The sequence below is a fragment of the Amblyomma mixtum genome, chromosome 2, assembly GCF_055824585.1.
Source record: "Amblyomma mixtum isolate Tamu chromosome 2, ASM5582458v1, whole genome shotgun sequence".
NCBI lineage: Eukaryota > Metazoa > Arthropoda > Arachnida > Ixodida > Ixodidae > Amblyomma > Amblyomma mixtum.
Genome location: NC_143013.1, coordinates 87,243,698 through 87,256,488, shown reverse-complemented (window position 1 = coordinate 87,256,488; position 12,791 = coordinate 87,243,698). Strand labels below are relative to the sequence as shown.

Below are 12,791 nucleotides of genomic sequence, written 5' to 3'. Positions count from 1 at the left end.
ATGGGGAGCCAGCAAGTGGTACTTACGTGGCCAGGTAGAATCATATACCCACAATGGAAAAAGTGCTTCATCATGTCTTTCGGCATATCTGCAAGCCAAAGTGCCGAATTTTTAAGGCATGCCAGATTGCTTGCTCAAAACAAAAATCAATTCTTGGCGAGGGAGAAAAAAACATTAGGTGAAGGTACCGTGGATTTTTTTCCGATCAGAAAACGAAAACGAAAACGAAAACGAAAAGTCGACAGCCCAGAAGTTGCGTAACACAGCATGTAGGGCTTTAAGTTAAGGTACATCAGCAATGCTGAAATTATAAACCTGAAAAAAAAAACAGCTTTTTTCTTCTCAAATGCGAGTCAGTGCGGTTTGCTTCATAATCAGAATTAAACATCCCTAGCGCGCATTCATGAAGAAATTTCGCTCACTCAAAGTCGCAATTAAACTGGGTAACCAGCCTGAAGTCAGCATTATATTTTCTTTATTCGCCGTATGGCCTACAAACTTGATCCTAGCACCATATAATTGTTTAGAAAAAATTAGCAGACGGTTTAACATGGATAAGCGCGAAATATCATGCAGTAGCACTAGTTACGATGGGCACTTATGGTCCTTACGTGCTGTGAATGCAAAAAAATTCTTTGATTTAAAGGCCGTTGCCATAAAGGCCTTTATCTAAAGTCCTTACCTAAAGGTCTTTACCGGGAAGGCATTTACCATGAAGACCTTTACCCTAAAGGCTCTTGTCCAAATTGAAGGACTTTACTTTGGCGGCCAGATGTACCACAACCCGTGGGCCGCCTGTCACATTGCAGGCGACTGTCGACAGCAAAAGTCAAGCAAAGGTGGTATACTCTACGCGGCAGGCGCCGGAGCAACGCAAAACTGTATCGCAACACCATCTACAGGCGGCATCTGGGATCAAGACAGTCGCTTGGCTCGTTTCAACGCATCGTGCTTCAGCTCGCCAAAATGCCGAGCGAGGCCGCAGCAGTAGCGATCCGCTGGCCCTCTTTTGGCCCTCGCTGGCCCACGAGATACGGCGTGAGAGCAGTGGGAGGAAAGCGCGAGCCGTCCCGGCTAATTGGAGAATCCTCCGCTGAAACCGGAACTCCGTACACCATCCGTGGCGAACCTAACTGAAAGAGGAACTGGCGCTAGCGCCTGTAGTACGAGGTCTGTTAGAAAAGTATCCGACCTTTGGCCGAAGAAAAAAAACTGGCACAACTGGAGCGTTAGAAACCTAATAACCTTCAAAGTAGTCTCCTTGGGGCTCCATATACATCTCCCAGCGGTGCTGCCATTGTTGGAAGTATTCCGAAAAGGCCCTTTTCGGAATGGAGTTTAGCTCAGCTGTCGTTGCAGCCATAATGTCCTTTCTTTTCTGAAATCGCGCTCCTTTTAATGGCCTCTTGATTTTAGGAAACAGCCAGAAGTCGTACAGGGACATATCAGGAGAGTAAGGAGCCTGTTGAACTACAGGAGTCTGGTTTTTCGCCAGAAAAGTCTGAATCAAATGCGAGGAATGTGTAGGAGCAATGCCGCGAGGGATGCGCCAATTTCTTGTTGACCTCAATTCCGGTCTCTTGCGCCGCACAGCACCACGTAGGCGATGGAGGACATCCCTGTAGTACTCTTTAGTCATTCTTTGATCCTGTGGGGTGCGTACTCGTGGTGTGCCACACAGAGGGAGTCAAAAAAGCAGTCAGAAAAACTGACATTGCTGCGCACTTGGCGGGCGCAGACTTTGGTCTTGGTGACGTGGAATGCGTCCTGTGTGACGACTGGGATTTGGTTTCCGGGTCGTACCCGTACACCCAAGACTCGTCACTACTGATTACGGCGTCGGTGAAGTCAGGGTAACTGTTTGTGGAATCCAGCATCTCCTGTGAGACTTCAACACGAAGCTGCTTTTTCTCCACCGTCAGCAGCTTCGGCACGAATTTCGCCGCAACTCTCTCTATGGCCAAATCTTCGGTGATAATGGAATGTGCAGAAAAATTGCTGATGTCCACCTCTTCCGCAATTTCTCGGATAGTCACACAACAGTCCCGCATCACCACAGAGTTCACTTCGGCAATTACCTAGTAATTTAGGCATGTTGATGGCCGACCGGAGCGTGGCTCTCTCTCCACAGATGTGCGGCCGTCTTTAAACCAGTTGCACCACTGCTTAATCTGTGTGCTGCTCATAGCATCATCACCGAAAGGCGTCTGAACATTTCGAATGGTTTCCCCTTGGCTATCGCCAAGTTTCTGGCAAAATTTGATGCAGTAGCGCTGCTCCTCTCGCTCCGCCATTTTGCTTGCACTAAAAAACCGACGAGAGCACTGCGCACTGCCTCACTCAAACGCTGCTTCCCAGCGACTGACGCTATCGGCAGGCGGGAAAAAATTCGTGCATGCGCACGAGGGTTCAAGGTCGGCTGCTGTAAACGCGCTTGTTTCATATCCATCAGGTGTTCGCAAAAAAAAATAAAGTCGGATACTTTTCTAACAGACCTCGTAAAGAACAAGGTCTAACTGAAAGAAGGTTCTGAAAGGAGAAAAGTCTCTCTCTCTCTCTCTCTCTCTCTCTCTCGCTTTCTATATCTTTTGAATTTCTGATCCCCCGCGGCCGTTGTAACCGCCGCGCATCATTCGCGTTTTTCGTGAACTCCGTCAGTCGCGTTATCTCGGGCGCTGTCGCCTGCTTTGAAGCGCTGATCACAGACACTTTGGCGTCGTGTTCCTTCATGTGTTAGTGATGTCGGTGCTACGATAACATACGGTGGTGTTTGGTATTGTGCTCGTGACCTTACAAACTGCGAAGAGTGCACCGAGATCCGCACGGATACGACGGGAACCACTACCTGCGCTCGCTTTACCGGGGGCCACCGCTCATTTCGGCACCGCGGATCATGAACAATGATTTAGTCATTGCTGGTGACGAAGCCGTCATCAGGTTTGATCCGCAGAAAAGTCGGAACATCGCGGGAACCGATGGTGCAACTATATGCTAACTGAATTTTATTGGTGTCGATATATCGGCATGGACAGTGGCGTGATAGTGGTTTGCTTTCACGCGTTTACATAAATATTAAACAATTTTTTGTGCAATTATCTACGACTGTAAGGTACTACATCACGCATGCATTGAATTGCGTGCACTCACTGCGCATAGAATGATCTCCATGTATCGGGTGAACATTATGCACGAATGATCGCACATGTATTGCGTGAATGATGCACGAAATGATATACCGAAAACGTCAGCTGCGCCATTTGAGATAAACTTAACACCTCTTGTGCGTCTACACACATTACCTGTATTGTAGGGAATGATGTAACGTAGACATATAGCGCATCTTGAGAAATATCTCTTTTACGCTGAAATTAACGAGAAGGACGTATGTGTCAACAAAACCGTGAAATACATATGTACTCTGTTCTCCATACAGTCTCCTAGAGCTGAGGTTACCATTGTTGACCAGCAGCGCAACCAATCTTAACATGCCACAACAGCAAAGAAATGCTGACCCAAGTATAAAGCGCGGCGCGCGGCCGCGCGCACCAGGCGGACAGCAATACTATATCCGCCCATCTCCAACAGCGGGACCGATTTGGACCAGTCTATGCTTGAAGCCGATGCTATATTTCACGCTTGTCATCGGTCATCCGTATTCATGCGACGGTCGTCCGTTGTCATGGAGATAACTCGTACACCATTCGTTATGAACTTAACTGAAGGAGGAATTGGCGCTTCCGTCTGTAATTCATGACCGCTGGGAGGTATAGGAAGTTTCACCTCCTTGTTGAGTGGCTGCCGCGGCGCCTCTCGGCATTTTAGCGAGCTGAAGCACGTTGCATTGAAAAGAGTCAAGCCACATGCCTGCAGATAATAAAGGGCTCCCATTGGCTGTCTCGATCCCAAATTCCGCCTGCCATTGCGATTCACTTTTGCGTAGTTTCGCGCTGCTCTGGCGGCCGCCGCGTGGAATATACCGCTTTTGCTCTCGACAGTACGTATGCTGCCCGAAATCCGTGAAGTGCTCCTAGAAGTGCGCTGTCCTAAAAAAACCGCATAATAGATGATGATTCGCGTGCAGTGGCGGCGTCAGGCGCGGACAGTCGGTCTCGATGCTTTCATTATGCCAATTTTCTAGCGTAATAAGTGCGACAGGTGCATCGAGAAGGAAGTGAGTTCATACACAGACCCGTTGCAAGTGGAAGATGGCATGGTGATACGCAGTGACTCAAAGAAGAATAAGAAACAATGGAAATTGGACGCACGGGCATGCGATGGGGCAACAAGATTTCTTATTTTTAGGTTGAGAAGTGAAAGGTATGGAGTGTTTTCGCAGCAGCTATATTTCACCTATAACTTAGTTCTCCTTTGTTGCCTTTCGACTGGCCTACCGGCAGTTTTCGTGTTCAGAAAGAAAGAAGGTGGTAGTTTATGTGTCAGCAACTACCACCCTATCTCCTTAAAGTCGTTCTTTTGCGCGTTTATTGAATACGTAGTGCAGAATCATATATTTGGCATACTACGCAAAATTGGTGCCTCAATTTCGTTTCAATTCGGTCCATAAAAGGCAGGTCACGATTTCAGGGCTATTCCAGATATATACGAAATTATAGATATAATATTTTCAGACTTCTGTGGCCGTATTCCACAAGCTGTTCATTTTAAAGTTGCCATTTCACGCCTGTATGTTCCGCTGTCAGCGGTCTTTGGGTATACCCGCTGCTTTCAAGCGTCTGTGGAGAGCGACCCAGCCATTGGATAGAAGGCGACCGTACCTCACCATTGGGTGCATATGGCAGCCAATAGCAGCCAATGGTGAGGTCCGGTCGGCAACTACCACATGGCCGGGTCGCTTTCCCACAGGCGCTTGAAAGCCACGAGTATATGTGACTGGCCAATGACAGATGACCAGACGGACGCGAAATAAAGTGGCTGTTTGGGCTTGTTGGTCAGTGATCATGGTTAAAGAATGCAGCGTGAAAAGACAAGGACAAACGAAGAAGTCCGCGCCAGTCCTGTCCACTTCTTCTTTTGTCCTTGTCTTTTCGCTCTGCATTCTTTAACCAGGACGCGAGATGGCTATCTTAAAATGAACAGCTTAGAGAATACGGCCCCAGTAAATGTTTCGGAAATGTTATGCATTGCATACTCCGTGTTGCACAGAGATTGACCAGAACACCGATTGCTATTGCAAGCTATATCATCTCTTACCTACGGAATCGGATGCAACAGTGGAAATAGGCAATACAATTGCTCTCCGCCAACCTCTGCTGCACCGGGTACTTCGCAAGAAAGCGCGTTAGGGCTCTCATTTTCTTTGTGCAATTGATATAGCCCCTGACGTAGTCTCCTTGTTGGCAGATAACGGTAAGACAACAATATGCCGGCTAAACTTTTGTGCATTCCTTCGTTTAAAATAGGGATCGCACTATCTCACCCAATAGAGATAGCGGCGAAATACCATAATTTTGACTGAAAAAAAAGTGTTCACTAGACTCTACACATCTACGGTACATAGTCCTTTTTTTAACATTCCTGCAGGACAGTGATCTTGACTCTAAATGGTGACATCAGGGACGGTATATGGTCTTCTGTAATTTAATGTGTGCGTAGATGGTGCCTTCTGGAGCGGTCTATGTTTTTCTGTGAGTGAGTGAGTGTGTGCATGGATGGTGGCTCTGCAATGGCCTATGTTCTACTGTGACTGAATGTGTGTATAAATGGTGACGTATGGAATGGATAATGTTGTGCTGTGAGTGAATGTGTGCATAGATGGTGACTGCGAGAATGGCCTATGTTCTATTATGAGCGACTGTGTACATAGCGGGGCAGATCTGACCGGTTTTAGGTCATTATTAACATATAAGTGACGCTACCCCAACAAACACAAAACCTCCTCAGAAACTCCAAAAAAGGATGGAATGTCCCAGTCCCAGTACAGCATTTATCAAACGTTTCCAGACCATAGAGGCAAGACATAGAAACACAAAAGAAAGGCAGTGCTCCCACTAAAGGTCTAGAAACGTTCTTTCGAGAGTTTTAAGCAGCAACAAAAAAGAATTAATGCGTTTTGGTCCCAGAAAGGTAACTGGGTATAACGTTTTCGGGACCAATGGTTTTCAACAAGAAATAAAAATCGACTACTTGCTTTCTTTTCTCTCTCCCTCGCGCCACAAGCTGCGGGGAGAGAAGGTTTTCCTCTTGCAGTCGCCGTTTTGAGAGATGAAACAGCAGTTTCATTCGAACAGCCGAAGGAAACGGTAAACCCCGCATCTCTCTCGACGCATGCGTTTCTCGCACGTGGGCCGTCGGCTCCATGCTGCAGGCAAGCGGCGGTGGTCTGCATTTTCATCGCGCCGCCGGCAGCGGCGGTCACCAGCTTTCACGTCTTCTAGCGTTTTCCCAGCTTGCGCCAAACTTCAACATTATGTGGTGGTCCCTACAGGCGTCTCCGACTCTCGGCACTCCTCGCTGCGCCGCTGTCTAGCAGAAGTGCAGTAATGGCCTCCCGTCGCTCGCCCGGCTTCCTCGCTGGACGGACGCCATTTTGCGCGCGATGCGCGCTGCCCGAGACGTTCGAGCACAAGCCCCAGCGCGCGGCAGTTCTTGCTCTCGTCACTGCGCCAACTGGACTGTCGTGGACTTCGTAGCTACGGATTCACGGAAGTTTTCCCGCGCACCTCGGCGTGCCCACACCATTGGAACTGATGCCGCGCATCGCAAGTCCTTTGCGCAGCTCCACGGCCCTACTGATGCCGCTGTCCGAGGCGGCGTTCGCGGCAGCGGAGTTCGTGGCAATGGGTGACTCCTCGCACGCACCCTGCATTCCTCAGCGCCTCCGACGACTGCAGCACGTTGGTGGTGGCAGCGTGGCCGTCTACTACGGTCTGAGGCGGGAAGGACTTTCGGAGACCCGCCACTCTCTTTCTGCGAGTGCCCATGGATTAGCCTGCTCTACCTACTTCGCCACCGCGCAGCCATCCTGCCGCAGCGGTATAGTTTGTGCAGTGTTCGCGTGGTTATATTGACTCTCACCCACTGGATTAATCGTGCCTTGATCTCGACTCCCAAGCTGGACTGTGCCGCATGCGCGGTCTGCCGCACCATGGATGCAGCGCGCCACCGCACGTACCTGAGCACGTTCACCTTCCCGCCTGGCTCCAAGCAGTCTTATCCCCACACTTAGTCACAAGAAAATAAAACTCCCAAGATCGTTGCGAGGGTGTAACGCGTATGTTTGAGCGCTCGCTGTGCTGTGAGAAGACGCAGGACAGAGGCCTGCGTTTAATTTATGGTTTCAGCTGTTGCAGCCTTGTATTTCATCCCTGGGTTTCCGTAGGCAACGTCGTCAAGGTATGTTGGTTTATTTTAATTATTTAATTAATTAATTTATTTATTTATTTAAGCATACTGCAGGCCCTTTTCGCAGTTTTTTTTTATTTTCGCCAAGTAGAACTAATATTTTTTTTCTGTTTTGATAACACGTCGCTGAAGCTTGCTCCGAGTCTAAGCGTAGGGGGGTTTCAACTTGAAGAAAATCCGTGACCTGAAACTGCGTGTCTGCAGCGTACGCCCATCTCGTCTTTTCTTTTGTCACCCAAGTTGCTCTTTACATACGTTTGCTTTTGCGTGTGCATATCTGCTTTTGTAGACCTTAGAACGCTCGTTTAAGGTGCATCAACTTTCAGCCTGTATTCTGTTTTACTTGCTTCATATTGCAGATTTCTCAGGGCTGGAGAAAAAAGTGGCCATCATTATATGCATGGCGCCGTAGTGTATGTACACTGTGTATTAAATGGTGCATGCGTTTGCGTCCGCTGTTTGTATTCATTCAGATTTACGCCGTTGAACGTAAGGTTTGTTCGGCACGGACTTTCAATTCGGTCTTTATTGTTTTTCTTTGACTGAAACATGAATGCATTTTGATTGTGGTGGTGTATGGTGCGGTCGCCGGCATGGACGACAGGATGCAATTCGTGCAAGAGCACAGCTAGTAAACTGAAATTACTTCCGTATGGCGCTGCTATTTGCTCTTATATGGGCCAAATCGGGTGACTTTTTGAGTTCATATTTTTTTTGTGTGCAAAATGCTAGGACATGTCACGTAAACGGATAAGTGCAGAACGGCCGAGACAGCACGCATTCAGACGAGTGGAAAGGTGGATTACACCACCTGTAACGTAAGTATGCACCTGAAATTTGGCACATATGTGCGCTTGGATGCCTGCAGGCTGCATGAAAAAGTCGGAACCGAGCCGAGAAATCGAGCATTAACCTTTTGGGGCTTTCCATGGGACGCACAACTTTTTGGACATTGCTAGTTGTGGGGACGTTTTTTAGATGTGTTCGGGAAAAATGAGCACCTCCTGGGGAGATTCCAGATGTCCCGATGGGTCATTTTTGGGAGATTTTGAGGAGGTTTTGTCTTTGTTGGGACGGTGGAGCAATTGCCGGTAGAATAAGCAAGGCTAATTCCACCTGTAGCATACAGCAACTCAACTCAACTGAACTCAACTCCGCAAGTATGCCATGTGAACAGCCTAGGCATAAAAGTTGTGTACACGCTTTTACTGCGTTATATATATCGCTAACGAGCGTCATCGTGACTCATTATCATCTACCCTTCGCGAAGAATCCAAAATCTCTCGTCTACACCGAACTTCAGCTACGCACGTATGTTATGTAAGGCACGCTCCGATGACCCGCCCTGCGCTTTTTTTTTTCGTTGCACGAGGCACACACGCGAGTGATATCCTTAGAAATCGAGATGGCTTCTGAGGCCAGTGTGCCGCGTAGTTTAAACGTAAGCACAGCATAAGTACGAATGTAAAAAAAAATTCACGACAGGGAGAATCACGTTGCCAGTTGCACTTCATGATTAAGAACAAAAATACTGTATAATCAGCACCTTTACATATAGCATGGACAGCACAAAATTTTAACACTTAAGGATGAATAGCCGCAACCTATATATACACCAGACATTGTGGTCTACATCAGGGTCTTACACACACAAAAATTCCCGCCATCGGCACAACTTCAGGCTATATATCACCCTATTTCGAGGGAGCATTATGTGTTCATGTTTGCCTGTTTACCATCATTGATTGAAAACTGGAACAATAAGTTACCGCAACATATGTCACGAACTCTGCAAAGCATTTGTCAACTTATTGTCGCCGGTATTTATTTCTTTATGCAATTCCTGTATTTATGCCTAAAGTGTCACAAAAATTGACACGCGTTGCGTTTATTTATCTTATTTTAAACGTTCCAGGGCACCTTAAAAACATACAATATATACAGCAATATTTCTACTTCTAACATTCAGAGCACTCCACCGCTTTTTGTCATTCTTGGATGAGCATTTGAAGGAGCAATCTAAGGTCTCTTTATAGTCAGTAGTATAGACGTCATAATTTAGTTGCGCCTGCAGATATTTCATGTTCTAAAAGCTCTTACATACCTAACACGATGGGTACCACTTAGGCGCTGTGCGAGAGACCAGTGCGTCTCCTTTTTACAAATCTGGTTCGGCACTTCAAAACAGTCACACGTGTAGCCAGTACGAGCTAGATCGGTATTGGGTTAGCCCTCCCTTGTTATGAAGAAGCAAGTGCGATAGTGGTACCTCATTCCCTCTCTTTCACACCCAAGAGGGCCCGCAGTCTACAATCGAACTCCGTTATAACGAAACGGTTTATAACGAAATTATTTGTGACGAAGGAATGACGATTCCCTTGGAAGCTCGGTCAACGTAGGCTATAAAGAAGCTACGGCTATAAAGGAGTAATCGTCGGGCTACTATTGAACTTCGTTATAACAAGGTTCAACTTATGGTACCGCCCCACAAGCAATATATTACCAGGAATGGTACATTCGCACCAGCCATCCATCGTTAGCGATTGGCGGGTTACCATCAACTTCTGTCACACTCACTAGTGATGGTGACGTCACTTGATTGAGCGACTCCTTAATTAAGATCCTTCATCTATTTCTGAGAGTCCTTGCTGGGAAAACTTTCCAAAAAAGATTATGTGCACTATATACAAAGGCATGTAGGTTATTAAAAACTTCGAAAAAGCTCCGACACATTCGTACCGCTAACAATGGGCTATGTCAGCAAATCGTTTTTTTTTTCCTTCTTAGCCTACCCTTTTCACTGCATTCATGCCCGTACAAACCGTCATGCGTTAATGAGGTCCGCTGAGAAAGCGGCTCATGAAAGAAAAGAATACAATTAAAGGGAACACTTTAAAATTAACATCCACCCTAGCTCGGCCGAAGCGCTACATCTCAAAGACAGTGAACTGAAAATGAAAACGATACCGCACAACTTGACCAGATTCGTCGCATTAGACGCGCAAAATACGTGAAGCACGGAGGTGGATAGAAGCAGCAGAGCAAGCGTGTGCATTTGGCGGAAGTTCATAGTGAACGGCTCATGTATTGAAACTCGGTCATAGCCTTGGCCAGCGAGGTTTTTCGTTTTTGACGTCGCCGATTTATACGGAACCACTGTTTGCTTGGATTACCATATCGAGCCAAGTGGCTGCCCGTATTGACAGCTGAGCTAACAGCGCCCTGATTATCCTCATTACATGATCGGTCATAATCGGTGCGCATTCCTAGTACTACATATTAGCGTTCATGCGGAGGCTCTGCGCGTTTGAATCCGATCCGATGTTTTCATTTCTCATGACTGGAAATACATGTTTCCGCAGCGACCAGGAAATGCTTGCCCCAAGAAATTTGCATTACGACACTGAAAGCATCATGGTGTATCGTGAATAACTTCTACGTTGAAAGTCCAAGGCAACCTAAGAGGCAAACGTATTGATTCCCTTCTAATTCAAACTCCGAGTTCACTTAACGTGCATCGAAAAATTCACCTCATAGTAGCCCGTTTTAGAAGCAGTAAAATGTGAATTCGTGATGCAGAAAGATTGCTTTAACACATCTTCACGATTCCCTTTAAAAGTTTAAAGGAATTGCCGAAGTAGTTCTACGTTGTCACTTCACGACAGAAGTGTCGGCACAAATGAATGCGCAAGAAAGTTCCCTGGGGTCGCTTGAGCCCTCTTTCAGCAGGTGGATGGTATCACCATGCTTATTGTTCAGCCACATTACGATCACACTGAAACGGTGATGAGGCAGCCAAATAAAAAGTGCCGTCGTGAACGCGGGACATGAAGCTAAGTATCTCAATTAATGCCCGAGGTTAATCAGTATAAAACGGCGAATTCCTCTCAGAGGGGGAACTCCGTCGACTGGAGGACCACTTTGAAAGGAATTCACCGCTTGGTTCCTGATTTGTATTCAACTATATTTAGCACAATTCATCTGTTTCCTGACATAGGCCTCCACTTTTAAGTCGACACTGGATAATGAAAACTCGAAAAGGACAGAAAATTTGTTCTAATTATGAGGAGTTTGAATTACGGAGAGCCCAGCTTTTCGCACACCTGATGCTGATGGCCCCTGGGGCGTTACCTCGAGTAATCCGGCAGCTCGAATTAGCGAGTTGAAATTAACTAGACTTATCACGGTGCTAAAGTCGTCTTTATACCTAAAAAAACGCATTTTTGAACACCACTGGTGGGTTTCATTGAAACACGCCGTATAAAAGCTTTCTGCGCCTTGCTGCAAAGCCTCGGGGAGAGTATCCCAAACGCTGGACCAGTGAGCTGCACACTAAGCAGCTAGGTACATATGCAGTCTCACTCATTCAGAGTAACTTTATATCGTGGAGTCTGATTATGACCCCAGTAAGTGGGTCGTCGCACAGACAGGGCTCACTGGTTGTCCAGCTCACATGTAGCCACGCCCTCTGAGGTTGTGGGAAGGGGAGAGAGAAAACTGTGGGTAGTGTTGCAAAAGGTACCTGTTTGTTTGGTGCTTGCTATTTATCGAGAATAAATTGGGCAATATTTGTCGCTGCCGGTGACGAACAAGTAAGCCTGTGTGTAGTAAGTAGCACGTGGTAAGTAGCAAATGATTGGGGATTGTTGTTAGATGAAATGTGGATGTGGTGGAAGGAACAAGGCGCGTTCTTCTCTTATGTGCTCGTAGCGTTCGGCTGCCTGTTCCCTGCACAGCTCTGCGTCGTCCCCCGTCACCAGGAATGGCCAGGGGATTATGGGTGGACGCGGTCATCTATGTCGCGGTAGAGCTGATGAACCAGTTCATTTCCCCCATGGCCTGATTGCAGATCTTCACTTGTTTTGAACGAAGCCATGACTGGATCGTTGCTTAACGCCTGCTGACGCTGAACTATTGCAACCGAACTCTTTGCAACAGCATAAGCATTTCACAAATATGCGCTTTGTACGTGCCAAACAGTAAGCGTATTTGCTCTCCCCGTGAATTCTGGCAAGCGCGAGTCAATAGCAATGCACAGATAATCGTTCATCGTTTATTTTTATTTTTTCAGCTTCTAACAAATGGCCATAGGAGAAGTTGAAAAGTATGTAAATGATAGGGGGCTTAGGTGCTCCCCGCAAAAATCGGAAATGCTTTTTTACCAACCAAAGAGGAAATCACGGTCGGATCCCCCGCGGATATCTCTTAAGGCTCAGGGACTCGATATCCCGACGGTGGACAGGATTAGAGTCTTAGGGCTGTACATTCAAAACAACGGTTTCAATGGAGAAGCAATAAAGAAGTTGGAGATATGCGCGCAACAGACTATGCGGCTCATCCGCAGAATCGCAAATAGGCGCTATGGCATGAAAGAAACGAATCTAATCAGATTAGTTCAAGCCTTTGTAATAAGTAAGATTGCTTACGTA

General features: G+C 46.9%; 1 protein-coding gene across 1 annotated transcript in view; it reads right to left on the bottom strand.

Annotated features, from left to right (window-relative positions):
* The window catches only part of LOC149360046 (uncharacterized), a 30,785-nt gene extending 20,326 nt beyond the window's left edge, over positions 1-10,459 (bottom strand). Inside the window, exons 1-2 of the mRNA XM_089569184.1 lie at positions 10,330-10,459; positions 27-88 (exon numbers count right to left, since the gene is read on the bottom strand). Of these exons, the coding sequence (XP_089425310.1) occupies positions 27-88; positions 10,330-10,432 (165 nt within the window). The 5' untranslated portion in view covers positions 10,433-10,459. The remainder of the gene's footprint in view (positions 1-26; positions 89-10,329) is intronic.
* Positions 10,460-12,791: the final 2,332 nt, after the last annotated feature.